At 44.1% G+C, this 27,010-nt stretch overlaps 1 protein-coding gene and 1 non-coding gene across 2 annotated transcripts; both read left to right on the forward strand.

Annotated features, from left to right (window-relative positions):
- Positions 1 to 25,885, forward strand: PAFAH1B2 (platelet activating factor acetylhydrolase 1b catalytic subunit 2). Its single transcript, XM_040976996.1, has 6 exons — positions 1 to 113; positions 11,946 to 12,033; positions 16,030 to 16,119; positions 17,177 to 17,293; positions 18,472 to 18,594; positions 22,701 to 25,885. Exons 2-6 carry the CDS (start codon positions 11,953 to 11,955, stop codon positions 22,977 to 22,979), a joined length of 690 nt encoding a protein of 229 aa, XP_040832930.1. The 5' UTR covers positions 1 to 113; positions 11,946 to 11,952; the 3' UTR covers positions 22,980 to 25,885.
- Positions 13,144 to 13,255, forward strand: LOC121154342. The gene has a single exon (XR_005883485.1). It is a non-coding gene; the product is annotated as a U6 spliceosomal RNA (small nuclear RNA).
- Positions 25,886 to 27,010: the final 1,125 nt, after the last annotated feature.

Consider the following 27,010-nt stretch of genomic DNA (forward strand, 5'->3'; position numbering starts at 1 on the left):
GGGGCCCGAGGAGGGACGCGCCGGAGCGGGGCCGCGGGGACCTGAGGGAGCGCCAGCCGCGCCAGCCGCCGACGCCGCAGCCGCCTGGGGCCCGCACGGACCCTCCGCCGGGAGTGAGTGCATCGGGGATCGCGCCTTGGAGGGGTCGGGTGGGGAGTTGGCAGGGGCCGCGCGGGGTTATTGTGAGCCGCCCGCGGCCGCCCCTCCCCCGGGGGCCTCGCGCGCGCGCAGGCCCGGCCTGGGGCCCCGAGACCCTTCCTTCCAGCACCCCATCCCCCAGACCCGGCGGCTCTCCCCAAACCGCCCCCGGATTAGGCCTCGCCGTCTCTCTGCACCCCCGGTTCCCTCGAGCCGATTGTCCGCTCCCGCCGGCACGTTGACGGAGCAGCTCGGCCCTGCCTGCAAGCCTCCGCCGCGGCCTTTTCCCCTCCCTGCCCGAGCTCCAACCGCTCACCCCTCTCGTTCTCGCCGGGCGTCCTGTCGCAGTTACCCCGTCACTTATTAATTTATTATTTTCCCGAGCTCTTCTTTCCCTGTTCTTTTCAACTCTGGAGAAACTTCTCCATTGCCTCGGGTTAGGGATTCCCGAAGGTGCACGGTGTTGATAAGAAAGGAGGTTAACTTCCTGGTCGGCTGACGGGGCTGCATCTCCTTTTTAAAGGCTGCTCGTTCGTCCAAGGTCGGGCCGCTGAGTTGCACCTGTCAGTGGGCAGGGGCTGTGGGGGCGCTTTGCTCCAGGTGCACGTGCGCCTTGCCCAGCAGGTCTTCCTGGGGCACACGATTGGACGGTGACTCATTCTGCTTTCCATAGCTCCCAGGCCAGCATTACTTTTCATGATGGATATTCAGGCCCTAAAGAAAGGTTTGGCTTTTTAAAGCTTTGGCCTGTTTGTGGAGTTTCCCCAAGGAGGAAGGGGAAAAAAAGACAAGTCACCCATAGAACCTCATTTGACACACCATTAAATGGGAGGTGGAGAGTGATGGAGCCAGAGAAAGAAGGAGGAAGGGGATTGCCTCCTCCGGGGCACATTGTTCTGGCATAAAGGTTGCCTCCTTGTGGGGGAACTGGGGAGGAGTAGCAATCACTGAGCGTTAATTTGTTGGCTTGGGCGTTTGATAATAAATTATGGATGTCTGTAATCCGGCCCCACCCACCAGTGCGCTGAGGCGGGGTGGGGGGGGTGAGCCCTTTCAGAAGAGTCCCGCGTTAGGGCTGGAGGCCTGCTCTTCAACTCTCCCGTTCTGCCTTCTTGTTGAAGAAACACCCAACTCAGCTCCACAAATTCCTTGCTGTTGGTACTAGTTTTTGATTCAGTGCTACGCACTGCACTGCTGCAAATTCAGTTCTTGTATTGTCATGGTCCTTGTTAAGTGGAGAAGATAAATGAATAAGAATTGTGCAAATTCCTCCTCATCTAACCAGACAGCTCCATTAATAGGCAGTTAAAACTGCCCTGGCTCTAGTTTCTTGGGGTAAATTAACAAAAATTTGTTTCCGCAGTCTTTATTTCTTTCTCTGTTTTATTTATTTATTTAAAAGCAGATTTTCCCAGAGAGAGAGAGAGGTCTTCAATGCACTGTTTCATCTTCAAATAGCCACAGTGGCTGGAGTTGAGCTATTCTGAAACCAGGAGCCAGATGCGTGGTCCCAAGGCTTTGGGCCATCCTCTACCACTTTCCCAGGCCCCCCAGATGGAAAGTGAAATAACTGGACATGAATTGACACCCATTGGGCACGTAGTGCTTGAACCTTGCGGATTAGCTAATTGAGCCATTGCACTGGTTCTTTTTAAAATTCTTGATTAGGATTCATTGAACACATTGAAGATGTGTTGTTTTAGACTTACCCCCTGCATGGAGCAGAAAACCAAAAATCACTCATTTTTGTGACTATCACAGGCATCTCTGAAGCTAGTCCCGGACCCTTTGTTTATTTTCATGGAAAAAATACGATTTGCAGCCAGTTTTGTGGCATAGTTGGCTAAGCCAACGTCTTTGACACTGGTATCCCATATGAGTGCCCGTTTTGAGTCCTGGCTGCTCTGCCTCTGAGCCTGCCCCCTGTTCATGTGCTGGGGAAAACAGCAGATGCTAGCCCACGCATTTAACCCCTGTCATCCATGGAGTTCCTGGCTTCCAGCTTTGACCTGGCCCAGCACTGGCCATTGGGGAGTGAACCAGTGGATAATACAAGATCTCTCTCCTCTGTAACTACTTTCCAATTTAAATAAATAAATGTTTAAATTAAAAAAAAATACAACAGTTTGTTTTTTCTAACTCCTAAATTAATCGAATCCTCTAGATGCATACTCCCTTAATTTGTGCATATGCTAGTATAGTTCTGGAAGGCAAGACAAAGTGGGTTTTTGACTCAGTTCTGTTTTCCTGGTGTTTAAAAATGTTACCAGATCACAGACGTCAGTACAACTGAAAGCTACTTTGTATTGTAAGATTTTGACTTAGCCAAATAATACAAAATTCAAGTGTCTGAAGGCACAAAGAAGCTAATTTTTACTCGGAATCTATGCTTTTGTAGAGGGAGATGGCCTTGTTTTTGTAGTTAAAAGGAGGGAAAAAAGACTACTTATCTGAAGTGTTTTGTGATATTTTCCTAGTTCCACCTGTCTTGTAGTATTAGATAAAGAATATTTTATTCCTTAGTTTCTCTATCCCTATGCCCTTATTTTGCCAATGAAGAAATTTAGGATTGAGGTAGAAGTGCCTTGCTTGGAATATCACAATGTTGTTGAGTTTGGTTAGCACTAGTAGAAAATATGGGTGAAAAAACTTACTAGGTTAGAATTGACACTGTTTCCTTGAGTTCTTTTATCTATAGAACCTAGCATCTTTTGCAGTAGGCTTTGGAGATTTAGCTTGAGCTCCCCACAATCTGAAATTGAAACTTAACTAAATGCCAGCATGATGCTCCTGAACAGATGTGTTAAGAGTTGTGTGTGTAAGCTGTATATGGAGACTTGGGTCCCACCCCCAAAATATCTGAAGTACAGATGTTCCAAGATCTGAAAAAATCTACAGTTAGCCACACTTCAAATCTCAAGCGTTTTGGATAAGTGATCCTCAGCCCAGCAAGGGGTCAGCTCTCCTGCTGATTCTTTAGGTTTCCTGGATCGATCGAGGATTTATTTAAAAAGGTAGTTACAGAGAGAAAGAGAGATTTTCATCTACTGGTTTATTCCTCCAAACTGCTGCAAATAGGGAGGGCCTCGAACCAGGTCAGAATCAGGAATTCCATGCAGGTAGGTGACAGGGGCCCAAGCATTGGGCCGCCTTCCTGTTCTTTCCCAGGTGTGTTAACAGGGAGCATAGTGGGAGGTGCAGCAACCAGGATCTGAACAACTACCCATTTGAGTGTTGCAGCCTGTTGCCTGACATTACACCATACTAGCCCCATCCATTTTTTTCTTTTTTTTAATTGGAAAGTCAGATTTGAAAGAGGTAAAGAGATACAGGGAAAGATCTTTCATCTACAGGTTCACGCCCCAAATGGTCACAGTGGCTGGAGTTGAGTTGATCCAGAGCCAGGAGCCTCCTCATGGTCTCCCATGTGGATGCAGGGTCCAAAGGCTTTGGTCTGTCCTTGCTGCTTTCCCAGACTATGAGCAGGGAGCTGGATGGGAAGTGAAGCAGGATATGAACACTCCCATATGGAAAGGCGGCACAAACAAGACTACGATTTAGCTACGGGGCCATATGCTGGGCCGTCACAATTACTGATCTTAAAAACAGCGTGTAGATAACCCCCAGCAGTAATAAAATGATCCATTGGAATGCAAGTGAAATCAAGAACTTTTTAAAAATTTATTTATTTATTTTTTAAAGATTTATTTTTATTATTTTTTTATTGGAAAGGCGGATATACAGAGAGGAGAGACAGAGAGGAAGATCTTCCGTCCAATGATTCACTCCCCAAGTGAGCGCAACAGCCGATGCTATGCTGATCCGAAGCCAGGAGCCTCTTCCGTGTCTCCCACGCGGGTGCAGGGTCCCAAAGCTTTGGCTGTCCTCGACTGCTTTCCCGGGCCACAGGCAGGGAGCTGGAAGGGAAGCGGGGCTGCCGGGATCCCAGGCGTGCAAGGCAAGGACCTTAACCACTGCACCACCGCGCCGGGCCCAAAAAATTTATTTTTAATATAACAAGGTTAAACATCTTTATTGGCCTTTTATTATAATGAATCTGTTGACGGGCCTGGCACGAGAGCCTTTAAGGCACCAGCATCCCATATGGGCTCCAGTTCTAATCCCAGCAGTCCCACTTCCCATCCATCTTCCTGCTTTGGCCTGGGAAAGTAGTCGAGGACGACCCAAAACTTTGGAACCCTGTACCCACGTGGAAGACCCAGAAGAGATCCTGGCTCCTGGCTTCGAATTGGCTCAGCTCTGGCCGTTGCAGTCACTTTGGGAGTGAATCAATAGACAGAGTATCTTCCTTTCTGTTTCTCCGTTTCTCTGTATATCTGCCTTTTCAATAAAAATAAATCTTTAAAAAAATTTTAAATAAATCTGTCGAGGCTGGCACGGTAGTGGCTTAAGTACTTGCCTCGCTTGCCCGGGATTCCATATACGCACCAGTTCTAATTCTAGCAGCACGCTTTCCATCCCGGTGGCCTGGGAAAGCAGTTGAGGACAGCCCAAAGCCTTGGGACCCTGCGCTTGTGTGGGAGACCAGGAAAAGCTTGTGGCTTCAGATCAGCCCAGCTCAGCTCCAGCATTTGTAGCCACTTGGGAATGAACCATTGGATAGAAGATCTTCCTCTCTATCTCTCCTCCTCTCTGTATATCTGCCTTTCCAATAAAAATAAATAAATCTTTAACAGATAAACAATAATTCACATGTTTTTGTACAAATTGGGAGCAATTCACAGGTTTTAAAGCATTTGAAAGTATTTAGACCACACTAATCTGAACCAGCCTGCAATCATATACTTTAGTTTTTTTTCTGTTTATTTTCCTGTTAGGTGGTCATGTACCCTCTCTTTGTATCCCCATTAATAGCAATTACCTGGGCCTGGTGCAGTAGCCTAGTAGCTTAAGTCCTCACCTTGCACTTGCCAGGATCCCATATGGGCACCAGTTCTAATCCCAGTAGCTCCACTTCCTATCCAGCTCCCTGCTTGTGGCCTGGGAAAGCAGTCAAGGTCGGCCCAAAGCCTTGGGACCCTGCACCCACATGGATGACCCAGAAGAGATCCTGGCTCCTGGCTTCAGATCATTGCAGCTCTGGCTATTGCAGCTGCCTGAGGAGTGAATCAATGGACAGAAGATCTTCCTCTCTGTATATCTGACTTTCAAATAAAAATAAAATAAAATCTATAACAACAAAAAAAGTAATTACCCTTGGGCCAGGTCCAGTAACCTAGTGGGTAAAGTTTTCCCCTTGCATCTGCCAGGATCCCATATGGGCACTGGTTGGTGTCCTGGCTCCTGGCTCCTAATCTGCTGAGCTACAGCACTTGCAGCCACCCGGGAAGTGAACCAGCAGACGGAAGATCTGACTTTCCTTCTCTCTGTAAATTTGCCTTTCCAATAAGAATTAATAATCTAAAAAAAAAAAAAAAACTAAAAGGAAGAAGGAGTAATTACCCCCCCCTATCCCCGCTTTGTATCTCCTAAGAGAAATTACGTTTTGTAATCAAGATTCGTTAAATAGTTGACCTGCTGGTGCAACAGGTTAAGACTCTGGCTGCAGTGCTGGCCTTGGTCGCTTCAGACATTTCAGGAGCTGACAAGCAGCTGAAGACCCTTTCTCTCTCTCTCTCTCTCTCTCTCTCTCTCTCTCGTTCCTGGCATTGTCACAGGTAAACCTTTTGCCTGCAATGCTGGCAGCTGTCTGAATGCCCTTTAGTTCTGGCTGCCTGCTCCAGATCCAGCTCCCTGCTAATGCTCCTAGGAAGGACGCAAGAGATGGCTCGAGCACTTGGCCGTCTTGGACCGCTTCCCATTGCTTCACCAGCACACATGTGAAAACCTGGATGGGGTTCTTAGCTCCTGGGTTTGGACAGTGGTTGGAAAGTTACCTCCCTCACTCTTGCTTTAACTCTACTGTTTAAATAAATTTTTGCTTTTAAGTAAATTTTTTTTAAAACTTTCCTGCAGTGCACTCTATGGACTAGGCCAGTTTCAGGTCCTGCAGCATAAGCCTCGTATCCTGAAAAGTCACTTCAGGAGATAGTTACATCCTGTGCTTTCCACTTTACAAGTGAGTTTTTCTGTAGGCCGTGGGCATTCACAGCTACTTGTAATGTGACTTTAATTTTGCACCAGCATTTAATTTCCCAAGAACTGAAGTGCCTGCATTTTGTCTTTGAATGGTGAGATATATATTTGAACACATATTATTTTGAAGGTATTTCATATTCATAGTTTGTCATTTTCGCTCTTCAAACTGGAAAAATAATTTGAATTATATAATCATGTAGTGAGAGAACAGTTTTCCCATTTTCTTTTAGTTAATGAGTTCTCAATCTGCTCATGATTTTTTTTTAAGATTTATTTATTTTTATTGGAAAGGCAGATTTACAGAGAGAAGGAGAGACAAAGAAAAAGATTTTCTGTCCAGTGGTTCACTCCCAAATGGTCACAGAGCCAGGAGCCAGGGGTCTCCTCTGGGTCTCACATGCTGGTGCAGGGTCCCAAGGCTTTGGACCGTCCTCTAGTGCTTTCCCAGGCCACAAGCAGGGAGCTGGAAGGGAAGTGGGACAGTCAGGACATGAACCAGAGCCCATATGGGATCCTGGTGTGTGCAGAGGACATGAGCCGCTAGACTCCGGCGCAGGGCCTTCAATAAACTCTTTGAATTACCTTTTACCTCACTGATACCTTACATGTTAAGGTAGAAGACTAAGTGAGAACATACTAATGAAATGGCTGGATTTTTAAGTAATCCATTTACTAAAAAGTAAAAATGCAACTGTATGTTATATTTCTTCACAGAAAGAATTTATTGCTGATTATCTGTTTGAAGGCCAATAAGAGCTATAGATGTATGGGAAAAGAGGCGCTTTTAAAATTGTATTAAACATATCAAATTTAACCACAGTAGCTAAAATTAAGCAGTTTTTTTGTCCTACACATAGAAAGTATAGAATGTTTTCTTGATTTTGAAACAAAAGCAGGTGGGTCTCAGGATGGGTCGTCTCATGCCTGGATCCCAGACGACAGCCACCATGTACACGTGGTGAGCTGTTCCCAGGCCTGCCTGGGCTCCAGGGGCTGCTCCCTTGATGGGGGAGGTATCCGGGACTGGGCAGGTCCAGGACCCACCCGCTGCCTTCATTGGGCAGTGAATGGGATTGGGGAGGTGCGCGACCTTGGGCCTGGGGATTTAAACTTCCAGCAGCCTCCCAGCTGCTGGTGGGTCTCAGGATGGGGCGTCTCATGCCTGGATCCCAAATGACAGCCACCATGTGTACGTGGTGAGCTGTTCCCGGGCGGCCAGTGCGCTATTTGGTGCCAGGCTCCGCCTGCTGTCCGTCTGGCCGGGAGCTCTGGGGTTTTGGTTCTTTGAGTCGCTGCTTAATTAGCTCCAGATTGAACCCACTGTGCTTCTAGGACCTGAACCATTCGTAAAGATTCCCACTGGCAGTAACTCTTCCTTTGTAAAACTTGTAATCACTGAACAGTGCTGACCACCATATACCAGTCCATGCAGAAGCTATGGCTTGGGGCATGTCCTGCAGAATTATATCATGTTACCTGACATGATGATGGATCAGGAGAAGGGTCACATTAAGCAAGTCATTACATTAACTAGCACTTAAGAACCATAACCGGGGGTAAATTCTGTGAGGGATATGTGGGCCACATCGCGTGAAAATTCTAGCCCCACTGGTTATCTCAAGAGTTGGGGTGGTGATGGACTAAGCTAGGTGTGACCTAGGAGCCTGCCATCAATCACAGGTAAAAGAACCCCCAGTAGTCTAGACTATTCAGGGCAGCAGCACCCAAATGTGCATCCTGATTAGGCTCTGGGGTGGGCCGGGCTGCAATGTTCACTAGCTCATACAAGGCCAAATGGAAGGCCAGACTTTGCTGGGCACTAGCCTAAACCCAATGGCACGTATGAGAACTGGGTCTGGGAGTGGATTAAGTGGAAGAACTTGGGAAACTCCCTTGGCGAATCATAGCTCCCGCTGACGAACATGTGGTCCAGACCTGGGGATCGGACAAACTGGGAAAAGTAGCTCCAATAGCTGGCTAGTGTTTCAACTGGTAATGGAACGGGGTATACCGGGCAGGACTGAGCAAACCTTAGCCCACAAACAAAACTAGAAACCAGGAGGGAGCACAGGTCATGCCGAGCTAGGCTCTTGTACCTACTGGTCCACATGAGCCAGGGACGCTAAGCCACAGTATCCAAGGCAGAGGTCGGGACAGGTGAGGGGCTATGCCAAGCTGAGTCAGAGCAACCACTGGCATGCGAGTGATCTGTGACTGGGAACAGGCCCAGTTGGGGAGCTAAGAGGTTCGTGCCAAGGGGAGTGGGACCTGGAATGGGGGCTGCATTCTATCTGGAAACGGTTGTAGTCTCCCTTGGCACTAGTGTGGACTGGGATTGGATGCACCGAGCCGGGCCAGACCCCAACACCCTCGGTGTCCTGGAGGACCAGGCCAGATGTGCGATGGAGTAGGCAAGGTCTCAAACCCCTACAGAGCCATATGTGGGTATGGACAAACCATGGCTGGGCTGAAACATCCAACAATAAGAACCAGATTGGGTTGAAGGCCAGTCAGGAAAAGCCACGGTTTCTGCTATGACAGGAGGTGGACTGAGTAGGGCTGGCTCATGGACCCACTGGTAAGTGTGAAACCTGCCATTGGGAGAGGTTCTGTTGGAGGATCCTGGGCAATTCCTCTGGCAGGACACAGACCCAGCAGGTAAGCACAAGAAACATGATTGGAAACAGCCCAGAACAGGCCATGGAAAGTTACCTACTGGCATACAATTGGCAAGGGTCGGGGGAAGACCAGGCTGAATCTGTTCATGTCATCCACTGGCAAATCCAGGCACCAGAACAGTGTGGGTCGAGCCAGGTTCGGTCGCAACAAAAACTAGTGCACAATTCGGAATGCCAAGGTGAGATTGCCTGTACCGGAAGGGACCGCAGCACCCAACCAGCGTGAGAACAGGGAAGGGAGGGGGCAGAGCCGGCAGGGGAATAAGGGGTGGTTTCTTTGCTGGACAGCTACTCCCGCTGGAGAGCGTGGGCTGGGATGGGGGCAGACCAGACTAGGCAGGGCTACAACACCTGTGCACCTCAGGTGGACTAGATCAGGGAAAAGTCAGGCTGGGCTGATTATTCCTACTGGTGCAAACAAAATTAGAGTGGGCGAGGGTTGTTTGGGCTTAGCCACAGCATCAGCTGGAAGAAGCTGGCACTGGGGGCTAGTTCTGACAAGTCAAACCACAGAACTATCTGGAGAGTGCATAATCTGGGAGTGGGAGTGGCCTGGGAGGGAAATAGTGGGCTCATCCCTCTTGGGTTACCACTTCCACAGGAGGACATAAAACTAAGATAGCGGCTGGGGTGGAATGGGGTGTGGGACAGACTGGATTACTGCTACACATACTGGCAAACCAGGGTAGGAGGCGGGCCTGGTGGGGGTTATTGTGGGTTGCTCCAACTAGGCTGCAGCTCCCACTGGTCTGTGTGAGGGCCAAGTATGTGCTGGGCGGAACCAGGCTGGACTGCAACACCCATTGGTTCCAGTGGAAGTCAGGAGTGAAAACAGAACCAACCCAGCAATTACAGGCACCAGTTGATCAGGGCGATGGACTGTGCCAGGCCCTATACTTGCTAGTACATACAATAATCTGGTTTGAGAACACCTCAGACAAAGTTTCTTTGGGGATCTTCCTAATCTAAATGCTGGACTCAGAATCCTAACCAAGAAAAGAGAGAAGACAGAACAGGTCAACCAACCATCTCAGCTATGATGGACTATGTCAATCAGTGGATTTTTCGAAGACCTCATAGTGCTTGGAGTGGCAAGATTGACAGCAATTCATAACTGTTGAAATTTCAAAACCACTTGAGCAAGAACCTCGGAGCATGCCATACATCCGGGACCTGGGGAGGGTGGGAAATTGGGTGGGCCTTCTCCCTTAATACCCCCCTTAAAACATGAAGGAAACAATATGGAAAAAATACTAGTCTTATCCACTTTCCTGTAGCCCTTGAACCTTTTTACCCTAATTTCCTATGTTAAGATTGTCAAAATAAATTTTAAAAACAATAATAATAATTAAAAAAAAAAAAAGCAAAGAATCCCTGGCCTGCTGTGATGGCTCAGTGCCAAAATCCTCACCTTGCAAGCGCCAGCAACCCATATGAGTGCCGGTTTGAGTCCCAGCTGCTCCACTGCCCATCCATCTCCCTGACTGTAGCCTGAGGAAGCAGTAGAGGACGGCCCAAAATGCTAAGACTCCGCACCCACATGGGAGACCCTGAAGAAACTCCTTGCTCCTGGCTTCAGATTAGCTCAGCCTGGGCTGTTGCAACCATTTTGACAGTGAGCCAGTGCTCAGAAGATCTTTGTGTCTCCTCTCTGTAACTCTGATCTGCTCCTCCAATAAAAATAAAATCTTTAAAAAAAAAAAAAACACAGGGCCCGGCAGCGTGGCCTAGTAGCTAAAGTCCTCTCCTTGAATGCGCCGGGATCCCATATGCATGCCAGTTCTAATCCCGGCAGCTCCACTTCCTATCCAGCTCTCTGCCTGTGGGCTGGGAAAGCAGTCGAGGATGGCCCAAAGCTTTGGGACCTTGCACCCATGTGGGAGACCCAGAAGAGACTCCAGGCTCCTGGCTTCAGATCAGCACAGCTCTGGCCGTTGCATTTTTTAAAATTTTTATTTTTTTAATCATATTTTTGACAGTCTTTACATAGTTGATTAGTGTAAAAAGGTTCAAGGACTATAGGAAAATGGGTAAGACTATTATTTCCATATTGTTTCCTTCATGTTTTAAGGCGGGTATTAAGGGAGAAAGCCCACCCAATTTCCCACCCTCCCCAGGTCCCGGATGTAGGGCATGCTCCGAGGTTCTTGCTCAAGTGGTTTTGATAGTTCACCAGTTATGAATCGCTGCCAATATTGCCACTCCAAGCACGATGAAGGCGTTGAAGAATCTACTGATTGACATAGTCCATCATAGAGTCTCCGTTTGCCCTGTATTTCGCTGCCAACATATAGCTGAGATGGTTGATTGACCTGTTCTGTTTTCTGTCTTTTCTTGATTAGGGTACTGAGTCTAATATTTCAATTGGGGAGATCTCCAAAGAAACTTTGTCTGCGGTGTTCTCAGACCAAATTCTTGAATGTGCTAGCAAATAAATAAATCTTTAAAAAAAAAAAAAAAAAGAAGAACTCCAAACTTGGTAAATTTTCCTCTGGCCTTGCTTCCTTCCTTTGAATAACAAATATGGAAGGAAAGAACAAGAGATCTTCCATCTGCTAGTTACCTCACTTCCCAAATGCAGTTCACTGGAGTAGCCAGGATTTGAGTCAGTGCCCACATGGGATGCCAACAGTGCAGGTGGTGGCTTAACCACAGTGCCAGCCCCTATACTGAACAATAATATTTGCAATATAAAAGGCCATGATACAGATTTCATTGTATTATATGATGTTTTTTAATTCCTTGTGTGCTTTGTTACTTATAGTAATGTGCAATCATAAAAATCTGAAACAGATTTTTAGAATGCCATGCAGTTTTTCTAGTTATATGCCATCCTGTCTGGAAGCTTGATCATGTTTATGAGACAGAAGTAGTCACATGTGGAGTTCATCACTACTGAAAATAAGTCCCAGTTGTTTCTAGGCTGATAATGAAGCACATTGTTATTTGAAACCTGATGCAGTTTTTAAGAAAGTGATAGTAAATATTACTGTTAATAAAATGAAGCCTAACGAAGCCATTCTTCCTCAGGTGTAGAATGAGCCAGGGAGACTCAAACCCAGCAGCTATTCCGCATGCAGCAGAAGATATTCAAGGAGATGACAGGTGGATGTCTCAGGTAAGAGGAAGTGTGTGATATTACTGACATGAGATGAGGTTCTCAAGTTTTTTTTAGGACCTGTTGACCAGAGCTGTGAAGAGATGATTATATTACATTTATATTCAACCAAAATTAATTACTGTACATAGAAATCTAGTATTAGAAATACCTGTGGTGCCGGCATCCCATATGGGCCGCAGTTCAAATTGCAGCTACTCCATTTCTGATCCAGCTCCCCTACATATAGCTACATATAGCCTGGGAGAGCAGTGGAGTCTGGCTTAGGTGCTTGGGCCCATATACCCACATGGGAGACCTGGAAGACATTCCTGGCTCCTGGCTTTGGATTGGTTCAGCTCTAGTTGTTGCAGCCATCTCATGAGTGAAACAGCAGATGGAAGGCACAGAAGGCCCATCTATCTATTTCTCTCTCTCCTTTTGTCTCCCTCCTTGCTCTCCCTCCCTCCCCCTTACCCTCTCCCTCCCTCCTTTTCTCTCTGTAAATCTGTGTCTCAAAATGAAAAAAAAAATTGGAATTGAGGATGTTCATGTAACTTAGTAGTTGTACTCAATTTATCTTAAAAGATAGCACTATCTGAAGATTTTTTATTGTAAATTAATATCCAGATTACGAAGATTTTGAAATCTTAGAAGGTGCTTTCCATACCCTTCACCTGGTTCATCAGTTGTTAATGTTTGGACTCATATACCTTACTATTCTGATTACCAATATTCCCAAATTTGGTGTTTGTTATTTTCATGTATTAATATACTACTTAGGTATGCAATCTATAAGTGTGTAAAGGGTATTTTTTTGTTTCAAAACTTTAGTATCTTCCTAAAGATACTACAATATTTTATACTTGTTGAAAATCTAACTATATAGGCTGGTATTGGTATAGCTGCCTGCAATACCAGCATTCCATGTGGGCTCCAGTGTGTGTCCATTTCCAGCCTAGCTCCCTGCTACTGACCTGGGAAGATCAGTGGAAGATGGCCCAAGTGTTTGGGCCCCCAACACTCACGTAGGAGACCGAGCTGATGCTCCTGGCTTACAGCTTTGGCCTCGTACTGCCTTCACTTCTGTGGCCAACAGGGGAGTGAACCAGGATGGAAGATTTCTGTCTTGTGCTTGCTTTGGCAGCACATATGCTAAAATTGGAACAATTCAGAGAAAATTAGCATGGCCCCTGTGCAAGGGTGACACGAAAGATTTCTGTCTTTCCCGTAACCGATTTTCAAATAAAATAAATACTTTTTTTTTTTTTTAGGTTACCATAGTTTACTCACTTTCATTTCATTTTATTTCTTTGTTTGAAAAAGCGAAGTAACAAAAAGAGAGGAGAAGCAGAAAGAGAGAGATCTTTGACCTACTGGTAAACCCTCAGATGGCCAATACAGGCCCAAGCAGTTACGTCTGGAATTCCACCTAGATCCCAGGTGGATGGCAGGGACCCTGCTACTTAAAATAGTGTTCCACTGCAGCATACAAAAATACTACATTTGATTTGCCCATTGTCTCATTGATGAATGTTTAGGTCATGTATACCTTTGTTAAAAGTGTTAACTGGGCCCAGCTTGATGGCCTAGTGGCTAACGTCCTCACAGGTACAAGAAGAGAACTTCAGGTGCTATGCTATTGCGCTGGGCCCAAAACATGGTATTTTCTCATACTCAGAATATATCCCCTAAATTATTCTGGTAACTTTACATGTGACTGCATGACTACATCTGGTAACTACATGCTTCCAGCTTGAGGAGCTGTATTTTCCTTATCTTTAGTGTAGACTGGTTTTAGTGTATGCCTTCTGACAAAGAGTATAAAAAAGGAAGGTAATGTTTTAATGGACAAATCTGGTAAGTGATTAGTGCCAACATCATCAGGAGTAAGTCACAATGATATATAATATGCAATAGGATGCAACACGGAAGGCATTCACCTATAGCAGTTTTTTTTTTTTAAATATGGGCCTGGCGCGATAGCCTAGCAGCTAATGTCCTCGCCTCACATGCCCAGGATCCCATACAGGTACCAGTTCTAATCCAGGCAGATCCAATTCCCATCCAGCTCCCTGCTTGTGGCCTGGGAAAGCAGTCGAGGATGGCCCAAAGCTTTGGGACCCTGCACCCACGTGGGAGACCTGGAGGAAGCTCTGGGCTCCTGGCTTCAAATCAGCTCAGCTCTGGTTTTTGCAACCACTTAGGGAGTGAATCAACAGATGGAATATCTTCCTCTCTGTATATCTGACTTTCCAGTAAAAATAAATAATAAAATAAAGCAAATGAGAAAATTGGGTTCCTGTCGCCCGTATAGAAGACCTGACTTGAGTTCTAGGTTTGGCTCAGCTGAGTCCCAGCTGTTGCAGGCATTTGGTAAGTGAACACGTGGGTGAGAGCTTTATGTCTCTCAGGTCAATAAAAGCCACGATCATGAATGAAGAAGACTGAATGCTAAGTGTAACTTGGTGGCCTGAATTGATCTTGGGAACAGAAAAAGGACAACACTGGAAAAATTAATGAAGGCCAAATAAACTCCACTTGACAGTGTTTATTGGTGTTATTTTCTTAGTTCTGGTAAATGTATCATATCAGGCAGATATTAACTATAGATAATGATATATGAGAATACTTGTACTTTAAGACTCTTCTATAGATTTTAAATTGTTTTGAGGCCAGTTTCAAGGCATAGTAAGTAAAGCCAATACCTGAGACACTGGCATCCCCTTTTGGTGCCCATTCACGCCTGTGTTGCTCCACTTCAGATCTGTCTCCTGTTAGTGGCCTGGGAAAAGCAGCAGCAGATTGTCCAAGTGTTTGGACATGGTCCACCCTGACATTTTGGCCATCTGGCTAGTAAACCAGCAGGTGGAGGATCTCTTATCTTTCTCCTCCTTCCCCGGTAACTATTTATTAATTAAATATTACTTTTTTTTTTTTGAAAGATTTATAGACAGGAGAGACAAGAGAAAGATTTTCCATCTGCTTGTTCACTCCTGAAAGGGCCACAGCAGCCAGAGCTGGGCTGGCTGGAAGCTGGAAGCCTTCCACATGGGTACAGAGGCCCAAGGGCGTAAGCCGTCCTCCTACTCGGCCATTCTTATCTGGCTTCCTGCTGATGGAGCTGGGAGTAGCAGATGATGAGCCGGGTGCTTGGATCCCTGCCACCCATGTGGGAGATGGAGATGAAGTGTCTGGCTCTTGGCTGCAGCTTGGCCCAACTCCAGCTCTTCAGGCATTGGGGAGTGAACCAGTGAGTGGAAGACTCTTTCTCACTCTGCCTTCCAAACAAACGCTTAAAATGTTTTACAAAGGTAGCAGTCAAGCCTGGGAAATTTTTACTTGTTGTTGAATACAAATAGATGTATAGATATTCATTGTAATATTCATACTTACACTTAGAATTTTCCTAGTAAGAATTTGAAGATTTTTTTTTAAGATTTATTTTATTTATTTTTATTTTTATTGGAAAGAGAGGATTATCTTCCATCTGATGATTCACTCCCCAAGTACCAGGAATGGCCAGAGCTGAGCCCGTCCGAAACCAGGAGCCAGGAGCTTCTTCCGGGTATCCCACACGGGCAGGGTACCAAGGACTTGGGCCATCCTCGACTGCTTTCCCAGGCCACAAGCAGGGAGCATGGGAAGCGGGGCTGCTGGAATTAGAACCGGCGTCCATATGGGATCCCAGCATGTGAAAGGCTAGGACTTTAGCTGCTAGGCTACTGTGTCAGGCCCAGAGAAGAAATTTTTTTTTTAAACCACATTAAGTACACTTCTGTATTCTGATTTCAGTGTATTTCTGATTTTCTTGTACATGCTAAAATGACCAGTCTGGTAAGAATATGAAGAAAGTTCTGGTTCATGTCATAATGTGAAGAATAAACTTTATAGGTAGACCCCTGCATTTATGTTAACAACGGTAATTGGCTGGACAGCTGTTTTTCCCCCATGACAAGAAATCTCATAGGGAAAAAGAAATGCCAGTTTCTAATTGTTCTTCTTCCTTCAAACTAGCACAACAGATTTGTCCTGGATTGTAAAGACAAAGAGCCTGATGTCCTGTTTGTGGGAGACTCCATGGTGCAGTTAATGCAGCAGTATGAGGTAAAGCAGGGCTGAGGGGGTGGGTGTGTGTGTTGGGGTGCTCATGGCCTTGTAAGTTTATGAGTTACTGACTGCATTCTGGAACTGAACTTACAGGCTTAATCATGACTGTTAGACAAACTCTGGTTCAGAATATAAGGGAAAACAGGTTTACGTCACAGGATTCTTTATGCCACCAAGCCTGATGAGACAAAGGTAACAGTGGCAGTGCTTATTCCTGACCCTCTGTTGCTCTGGCTTCTAGGAGCCCTGCTGTTAGGTGTCTTTGTTTCATAGTGAGCTCTTTAGGGACCTCAGACAGTTATGATTCAGTTCTTTAGCTGAGGTCTAATGGTGCGTTAAGAATCATTTTACAAATTTTCATTAAGAACTAAGTTACAAAATGATATCTTTGGTCCTGGTACAGTAGCTAGCAGCTAAATTCCTTGCCTTGCATGCGCCAGAATCCCATATGGCGCCAGTTCTAATCCCAGCAGCCCCACTTCCCATCCAGATCCCTGCTTGTGGCCTGGAAAAACAGTTGATTTCGGCCCAGAGCCTCAGGACCTTGCACCCACATGGGAGACCTGGAAGAAGCTCCGGGCTCCTGGTTTTGGATGGGCTCATCTCTGGCCAGTGAAGCCACTTGAGGAGAGAACCAGCGGAGAAAAAATCTTCCTCTCTGTGTCTCTTCTCTGTATATCTGCCCATCCAATAAAAAATAAATAAATAAATAAATCTTTTTAAAAAATGATATCTTTGGGGCTGGTATTGTGGCACGGCAGCTTAAGCTGCCACCTGTGATGCTAGAATCCCAAATTGACTCAGCTTTGCGTCCTGGCTGCTCCACTTCCGACTCTGCTTCCTACAGAGACACCTGGGAAAGCAACAAAAGAAGGCTTCTGGCTTTGGTCTGGCCCGGACCTGACCATTGTAATCCTTTTAGGGAGTGGATACATCTTTTTTTAGAGTGATACAGCATTTGCAGTTTTGCTTTTTAAATACAGAAAACAAATTGTTACTTCAGTTGAAGGCTTGTTTCCCACTAGTTTTAGCTAACCTGAGTTTTTCTTTTTAGATATGGCGAGAACTTTTTTCCCCACTTCATGCACTGAATTTTGGAATTGGGGGAGATACAACAAGACATGTTTTGTGGAGACTGAAGAATGGAGAACTGGAGAATATTAAACCCAAGGTGGAATGAAGCTTTTCTACAATATGGTTAAATTGTTTGGAACTGCAGGAGAAACATTGCTTTTTTAAAGCACTGTTGTGACTATTCTTTTTCTCATTCCCCTATAAGGTCAATGGTATTATCATAGCTTAATTATACAAAATATTTATTTGATTAAAAAACTGCTAGCATACTGTTGATCTGGATTGTATTTGTAATTATTTAATTATCCTCTTAAGTTGTAAGGAGATTTTATGGTAATGATGTGTGCTATTATAAGGAATGCATACAACTGCTTATAGGCGGGCTGTGGCCCATGCCCTGATTCTCTTCAGGAAGTAATTTGGGTCTGATTAACCATATAAACAAATTAGTAATCAACGTCTTCAAGTTACTCTGGAGAAAATTGAGAGCAGATGTGAATAAATTATATCTTTATCCAGTACCTTATCGTAACTTCCTGAGTTGGCACAGTGTTTACTTGTTTCAGACTTGGGGTAGAACACCAAAGTTGAGTTACTGATAAAAGTTACTATTTTATTCTTTGCCTTTCTAACAAAAAAAATTCATCTACGTGCCTTTGGGGGGGGCAAAGTTTGAAGGTACTGTGTTGAATCAGACAAGTATGTCTTAGCTGATAACAGAATTGTAAAGTGATTTTCTTTTGTTTTGTTTTTAAAGAAAATTAGAATTGCATCCAGCCTCCACTTTTCTGACTCCTCTTGAGTCACACCCACTCCGCTCCCCTGGATGCTTGTATTTATGACATGTAGGGAGACAAAGTTATCTATGATGTGAGCGGTCAGTGTCTTCCCCAAATTCCTTAGACTTCCGTCATTTGTATACACACTGTCATATATAACATGCAGAAGGCTTTAGTTTTATTGAGTTGAATGTATTGATCTTTTTGATGCTTTTTGGATTTTGAGAAGTTAGCTTCCAAGTCTGATGAACGACTTCTCCCTTACTTCCTCATAGTATCATATTGCCACATAGATATTAATGTTTTTGGACTTTATCCTGGTATTTGAGATAAGGTATGAGTCAGTGTTTTAAGATAGTGAACCTACTAATGTTACTTGAGAAATATATCCTTCTTAATTTTTTATTTGATTTTTAAAATAAGATTTTAAAATTTAGACCTTTCCCTTACCACTACATACTTATTATTATTATTATTATTTTGTCTTCAATTTCAGGTCATTGTTGTCTGGGTAGGAACAAACAACCACGAAAATACAGCTGAAGAAGTAGCAGGTGGGATTGAAGCCATTGTTCAGCTCATCAATACACGGCAGCCACAGGCCAAAATCATTGTGTTGGTATGTAGTCTTTGGTGGAGACATTAGTCAGCTGCTTTGATCTCTGCTCTGATGTAGCCCACTCTCTTCCTGGCTGTACCAGTTTTGTCTTCTGAGGCTTGTTTAGAAGTATGGAAACGTTTTGATAATTCAGATGCCTTTTTTTTTTAAAGATTTATTTTATTTTTATTGGAAAGGCAGATATAAAGAGAGGAGAGACAGAAAGGAAGATCTTCCATCCGATCATTCACTCCCCAAGTGAGCGCAACTGCTAATGCTATGCCGATCCGAAGCTAGGAGCCTTTTCCGGGTCTCCCACACGGGTGCAGGGTCCCAAAGCTTTGAGCTGTCCTCGGCTGCTTTCCCGAGCCACAGGCAGGGAGCTGGATGGGAAGTGGAGCTGCCGGGATTAGAACTGGCACCCATATGGTATCCTGGGCGTGCAAGGCGAGGACCTTAACCACTGTGTAACTGCGCCAGGCCCCAGATGCCTTTAAAAAAAAAAAAAAGATTTCTTTTTATTGGAAAGACAGATTCTACAGGGGGAAAAGGTCTCTGTCCTCTGGCCCACTCTCCAAATGGCTGCAAGGAACAGGGCCAAGCTGATCCAAAGCTTGGGGCCGAGAGCCTCCTCTGGTCTCCCACTTGGGTGCAGGGTCCCAAGGACTTGGACTGTTGTCCACTGCTTTCTGAGATCATAAGCAGGGAGCTGGATCAGAAGTGAACCAGGACTCAAGCCGGTGCTCATATGGCACGCTGGTGCTGCAGGCGGAAGGGTACCTTACTGCACTATGATGCTAGCGCCCAGAATATTTTTTCACAATATACATTTTCTGTGAACTTTTTGAAGATCCCTGATATGTGGGTCCTTAATAAGATAATGTTAAGAAAGTATTGATTTGGGCTCTGCGTGGTATACTAGCAGCAAGGGTCCTCACCTTGAACGCGCCGGGATCCCATATGGACACTGGTTCTAATCCCAGTGGCAGTGCTTCCCATCCAGTTCCCTGTTTGTGGCCTGCGAAGGCGGTCGAGGACAGCCCAAAGCCTTGGGTTCCTGCGCCCGTGTGGGAGACCTGGAGGATGTTCCTGGCTCCTGGTTTCAGATTGGCTCAGCACTAGCCGTTGTAGTCATTGTGGAGTGAATCATTGGACAGAAGATCTTCCTCTCCGTCTCCCCTCCTCTCTGTATATCTAACTTCACAATAAATAAAAATAAATTTTTTTTTTTAAAGAAAGAGTTGATTTAGCATACATGTAAGGAGGGAATGATTAAACTACAGATGACACTAAGGTGAGAACAGGAGTGTTACAGATGTAAAAGTTGACAACTGAGTTCTATTTTAAAGATTTCATTGGTTTCCAGGCCTGCACAGTAGGCTAGTGGCCAAATCCTCGTCTGGTATATGTTGGGATCCCAAATAGGCGCCAGTTCGTGCTCTGGCTGCTCCACTTCCCATCCGGCTCCCTGTCTGTGGCCTGGGAAAGCAGTCAAGAACGGCCCAAAGCCTTGGGACCCTGCACCTGTGTGGGAGACCTTGAAGGCCTTCTGGCTCTTGGCTTCTTATCAGCTCAGCTCTGGCAATTGCAGCCACTTGGTGAATCAGCAGATGGGGCCTCTTCCAGGTCTCCCACGTGGGTTCAGGGTCCCAAGGCTTTGGGCTGTCCTCTACTGCTTTCCCAGGCCACAAGCAGGGAGGGAGCTGAATGGTAAGTGGAGCAGCTGGGACTAGAATTGGTGCCCATATGGGATCCTGGCCTATGCAAGGCAAGGATTTTAGCCACTAGGCTACCATGCTAGGCCTAAGATTTTAAATACCCTCATATAAATCATTGAATAGAATGGCACCGATCATGTTACATTTAGAGGTTTGTAAAAACAAATTTTAATATGTGTTTAAGTAAAAAAAAATGGCAATATAAACAATAGATATATTTAGGATTACTTGAAAGTACATATGCATTTGTAAAGAGCTAAAGGAAATAAAATTTAAAAAGTTGTTACAAGGTCAAGGGATTTTAAAAAGCTGTGGGTTTTTTTGTTTATTTGTTTGTTTGCTTGTTTGTTTTTGCTGTTTTACCAGTTGTTTGAAATCAAAGAAAAAAACATTTAAGGAGAATGCTATACAAATACAAGATCCCTTTCTCATCATTGCTTGAACATTTCCATGACTGTGTTACCTTGTTTTTGAGGCTTAATCATCCGAGCGCTGTGGTGGTCTGTGAAAATCAGGACACAGTGTGTGTTTATTGTCTTTCCCGGTTGCTCATTTTATCTCCACCAGACTTGGATATGTCAACACTGAAGATTGCTCTTCTATGTCAACTCTGAGGTGTCAAACCTCAGATTGTCAACAGTTGTGTAAAGATTTCAGGGCTGTGATATGTAAATAATATATCATATGTGATGTATTTATTGCTTAATCAAAATATTTTCAGATGTATTCATTTGAAAAGCAGAGTTAACAGAGAAAGTAGATCTTCCATGTGCTGGTTCATTCCCCAAATGGCTCTAGCAGCCGAGCTGGGCTGATCCAAAGCCAGGAGCCAAGAGCTGCTCCTGGGTCTCCCATGTTGGGTACAGAGACCCAAGGTCTTGGACCATCCTCCACTACTTTTCCAGGCCATTATTAAGTAGCTGGGTTGGAAGTAGAACAGCAAGGACTCAAACTAGTACCTAGATGGGATGCTGGCACCACAGACAGAGGCTTAACTTATTTAGATGATGAAACCTTGCTTGCTCTTACTGTGTATAAGATAGGTTCTTTCCTTTACTGTAGTAGAAAGACAGGATTTAAATCTTTCTAGGTGTCCAGGGCCAGGGTATGAGTAATAATTCTGTTTAATTCTCCATGAAAACTGTATAGTCATAAGATAAATCGATAATCAGTGCCCCAACATTTTCCTTAAAAATTTAAAGTAGATGTGAATAAGTATATTGAATATTTTGTATTTTAAAGAAAGTGTCCACAGCTTGGGCTGGGCGAGGCTGAAGCTGGGAACTCCATCCAAATCTCTTATGTGTGTGTGGCTGGGAGTCAGATACTTGAGCCATCATCTACTGTTTGCAGTGCTCATTAGCAGAGAGCTGATCAGAAGCAAAGCAGCACTCCATTATGGGATGCAGGTGTCCTAAGTAGCTTAACCTGCTCTACCATATCCCTTAGCACCACAAAATTCCTGCCTCTTTCAAAGCTTCTTTTGGATGATTAAATCTTGCTCTAACTGTATATAAGAGCAGATTTCTTTACTGTAGTGGGAGAACATGTGATATCTGAAAAATATGGTGGGTCATCAATGTGTAAGTTAAAAATTAATCGAGGCCATATGTATTTATCCTACCAGACATTGTGTGGATCTGATTCATCAAGACAGCATTCATTCTAACCTTCTAATGATGTATTATGTCGTTGGTCCCATGTGGCATTAATGGACAGATGTGCATTTGAGCTAGACTTCTCCAAAAGCTATGTGGAGAGTGGATAAAAACATTGGCAGTAGAAAACTATTAAGATGTTTACATTAATGGAGGTGAATGGTGCTGTTCCCTAGCTTTGATTGTTAGTATATTTAGCAGAGTAGAGAGGAATTTAGAATGCAAAGATAGTAATTTAATGACCAAAAGACAAGGTATGTGCAGCGAGACCCTCAAGGATGCTAGGGCAAACACTGGGTAGAATATGTGAAGAGCCTGGTTTGGAGGTAGAATGAGGCATCACCTTAGGACGTGTGGGTTTTGTTTTGTTTTCTAATTTCTATTTTCTATCTGCTCAGGGATTTTCCTTTCCACCCTCTCCATTATCTAGACAGGTTCAGTTTGAACTCCCTGGAAACATTCAAGTTTGGCTCTAATGCTGAGTGTTCAGCATTTAAATCTGAAACTCTAGAAAGAAATCTGGCTGAACATGTTCAGAGAGAGGAGTTGTGGGCAGGGACAAATAACCTGCAAACTACCAACAGTTACAAGAAGGGGAAAGAACCTGTGATAAGGCTAAGAAGGAATGCATAGCTTTCATTAAGACTCAGGTTGTCCATAGTTTCAGAAATTAAAGCAGGTTCCCTGGAATTTTCTTAAGTCAGATATAATGAATGAATTTTCTCATTTCCTGTTCTCTGCTCTGCCCCAGGGTTTGTTACCTCGAGGTGAGAAGCCCAATCCTTTGAGGCAAAAGAATGCCAAGGTAAACCAACTTCTCAAGGTTTCCCTGCCGAAGCTTGCCAATGTGCAGCTGCTGGATACAGATGGGGGCTTCGTGCACTCGGACGGGGCCATCTCCTGCCACGACATGTTTGATTTTCTGCATCTCACAGGAGGCGGCTATGCAAAGATCTGCAAACCCCTCCATGAACTGATCATGCAGCTGTTGGAGGAAACCCCTGAGGAGAAGCAAACCACCCTTGCCTGACTGGCTCCCATCAGTGTTCATAGCTTCCCAGCGTCCTGAGATCAGTTATGTCACTGGCACTACAGCATCCTTCTCTTTCTTAAGGCACTTTGCGTTGTAGAATGTTCCTGGATGTTCATACCTAGTGTTTGAAAGGGAGGAGGGATTTAAACTGGTCCTGTATATAGAAGGTTTGACACAAGAGAAAATTTAGCCAAGAAGATTGTTGTTTAAGTTCATTTGAAACAAGAAGGGGACTTTTTAGTTGTATGTGTGATGCATTCATTGAATTATCACTGTTTTTCCTGGGATGACATCAAGCCTATGTACTGAACAATATGAAGGTTCTTTTCTTGGCCTTTTTTTCTATGGATTATGATAAATACAATAATTGTCAGAGTCACATCTATTTGGCTTTAAAACATGGGGTTCTTTTCCAGTTTTCAGGGTCCATAATTGAACCTTTTATTTTGCATTACTCGTGTATATCCTCAGCATTTTCTTAACATCAGATTATACTGCTTGTCATTCAGAAATGGGAGATGCTATAGTTACAAGTGAATTCATTCCACTTTGTTCATTTTTCCCATGGCTAGTGGTGAAGAACAGGTTTTTCCCCATGTGGAGGACTCTTTGGAGGGAATGTTTTTTATGCTGCTGAGTATCATGTCTATACTAGACCCATGCATGCAGGCTTTCTCCCTTGTCCCCACTTCTTTGTTTGTCCTTGTTGACATTAAAAGCTTTTAACATGTTTTTGACCTAGAAGCTCTGTTGCTGGAAGTGTAAGTCCCAGCCAGTTACTCTCATATGTTGCTTGTGTATAACTCATTGTTCTGTGGTGTTGTGTGCTGTAATCTGTGTAGTGCTATCCATATTCCTAGTCTGGTTTGACTGTTTTTTCCCTTAAAACCTGTTACAGTTTCCTTTTGGGGAAAAAAAATATCAGAATAATTCTGTTTCCCATTCTGTAATGCCTGGCATTGTTACCAAGTTTCATACACTCTTAGGTTGTGCATTTTTTTAAATTGGCTTAATTTTTGAATTATATCAGTTCAAAATAAACATTCTACCTTCTTCCCACCTTTTAGTGAGAAAGTATTGGGTTCCTTTAAATTTTAGGGTTTTTTTGCTAATACATCTTCATTGGAGAGTTCCTTTCAAGAAAGCTCTTGGCAATCCCTAATGATTTGCTTCAGCTTCAAGAGTTGCCATTTAAAAAATAATGGAAGAATAGATGATACAATATTCACTGTACAATTGGAACATGTACTAGCTGGACCAGGCGGGTGTTAAAGTAATTCTTAATTCTTCCAGCTGGACTCTGCAATGTTCAGATTCAGTCACCGAGTTCTCTGCTGGCATGGCAAGTGGCTGTGACTTTTATGTTGGAAGAGGGTTGCCGGTTTATGCTAAGAATCGTTTGATCAAAAGGGGTAGAACTTGGGCTTTTTTTTTTTTTCTTGTTGAATCTCTAGAATTTTTGGTTTTCATCTTTGTTTAGAAAATACACTCTTTTTCTGAATGTATCATGTCATTAAAAACAACATACATCTGGTGTTTACTAAACTTGTTTACTATTTTGAAATTTTCTTTTTGTTTTTAGTAGCCCAAGGTTCTTGGTTTTCTCAAGACAGATTGTTTTCTTAGCTGAGGTATAAGTAGAGGAAGAAAAATCTGTTGAAGGCATAATTCTGTGTGTGTGAAGACCGGTTCCTATCTAGGTCTTTTTCTTTCTACTTGTCCAAGAGGGGTAAGATCCAAATCGGCTCATGAGGTTGCTCCTGTAGCACGTGCTTTTAGCTTCTCTCTTAACTGAGGATCAGATAACCCTTGTGGGTTGGCTGACAGCTTCTTTGTGTATGTGTATGAACCTCAGATGTTACTGCATCTGCCAGAGCTATTCAAGCAATAGTATTGGAACCACTAGCATTTTAAATAATGATTCGATCCCATTGCTAATGTACAGATACCGAATCCACTTTCATTTCTTGCCAGGTTTCCTTGCACTGTTTTAGAAAAAGGCTATTAATCTTGTTTTTCTTTGATTGACATCCCGGTTTGCTTCAGTGACGGAGCTTCCTGCTTAGTCTTTGTACTTTTTAGAAGTCTGAAATGCAGTGTCCAAGTGAACTGTCCTAGTTGTCATTGTGATTAGGGGCCAACTTTCTAGGCAGCTAACAGAGGTACTGTTCTGTTTTCTTTCTTAGCAAATTTTAATTCCTTTGCCACCCATGTCCTCCATGCTAGATGGCAGGCAGCGATGGGGCTGTAAAGCTGTCTGGTCGTATCTCCTGCATTAGCAAGGTTCAAGATGTGCTGCCAGCAGTGATAAAAGGCAGGCTGCTTGCTGTTCATGTGCTCTGCGTGGCCACAGATGTGCCCTAGCTACCACCTTGGGTCTGTTTGGACTGCTTAGGACATCTGCCTAAACTTCAATCTTGTCAGAAAACCCAAACCCAACCAAACAAATCTTGACTAGCTCATGGCCTGCTCTTAAGAATTCTGTCACTTGTTTAAAAGTATAATTCCAGCTTTTTATTTTTTTAACCTAGTCACTGTTTACAGTTACATGCTAAAGCCTGAAATACTGTCTGTGCTGTGGTGTATGAGCATTGCCAAGTTTATATTTATTGCAGTGAAGAAGAAACTAAAAAATATATGAAAATGAGGAGCATGTCGTAGCTCCCAGATCTGTGTGGGTGCATGTGGGAGAAGTGCGCCTGGGGCTTCTTGAAAAGAGGTCTCTTTGGAGAGGGGTCCCCCAAGCTGCTCCTTGATGTTCCTGCTTGGGGGTCACTGCTGCTAGCTGACTTGAACCTCCCCAATGGAAGTTTGTGATTCTGCTTTGGCAAAGTTTCATGGACTAGTAGAACTCATTCTGTTGTAGTGCATATTTCAATATAAATGTAAACATTTCACTCAGATTACTGATGTCCGTGTCTACTTTTTCACACTTTGAGATCCTTTGAGAAAAGAGTGGTTTTTGCCCCTTACTTTTCATAAGCAGAATAAACGTGTAGGTGATCCACTCTTCAGTGGAACTGAGGCCAGCAGATTGAGTGTCCTCAACCTGAGAAATCTGGAGGAGAGAAACAGGAGAATCTCTAACATTTCAGACTGACCAAAAGTGGCTGGGAGGAAAAGTGACTCTGCAACCCTAAGTGAACTTTCGAAGATCCCTTTTCCAGCAGTCTACAGCTTAGTCATATACAGTGTTATTTCTACGATTTCACCATGCCTGATAGTAATGATTACCACATTTGGTTTTTTGCACTTTGGAAAACACCTCTTTACTCTGTTGCCTCCAGCTTGAACTTTAGTAGTGTCCCCTCATTTTCTGGGCCTAAAAAGCGAAAAAACTTCAACATAGTGTTTCCCACATCTTAACTTCCTAGGCACTTTTTATAGCTGCATTCCCAGTTACTGCCAGCTAAGAAGTCTGGACACTGAGTTTTCAGTCATGTCCAAAATTGGTCATAACCATTTAAATACTTGAACTGTAATTTGAACCCAGCTTTACTAGACTCCATTGTCCTTACTTTGAACAGCTGAACCCTATGTACAGAGTTTATGACAGATGAATCCCTAGTTTCCTTGAGGGTGAAGGTCATGGGAAGGAAGTGAGTGTGTTTCCACCTGAACGAAGGCCATGGCCGCCTCCATCTTCAGGCAGCCAGTATGTTTCAGTTTTATTCTTCATTGACCACAAGATGATTAGCTATATTTAAATGCATTATCTGTCCATCTTACTTCCTACGTTAAACACAGTAGTGAGACTAAATGTATTTATGAAGGATGGATTTTTTCGTGGGACACCCAAAGGATTCAGAGGCCACCCGCTTATAGTATTGACACATTAATGTGTATTCATTGGGTAAGTGGAGTTAAAATCTAAAGGAAGGCTGGGTCTGGTACAATGGCTAAATTGGCTACTTCTCCACCTCCAAGTGCAAACATTCCATGAGTGCGTTTGTGTTCCAGCTGTTTTGCTTCTCATCCAGCTTCCTACCTGTGACCTGGGAAAGCAGTAGAAGATAGTACAAAACCTT

Source organism: Ochotona curzoniae, unplaced genomic scaffold (genome assembly GCF_017591425.1).
Source record: "Ochotona curzoniae isolate NIBS_2020 unplaced genomic scaffold, NIBS_Ocur_1.0 contig_2723, whole genome shotgun sequence".
Lineage (NCBI taxonomy): Eukaryota > Metazoa > Chordata > Mammalia > Lagomorpha > Ochotonidae > Ochotona > Ochotona curzoniae.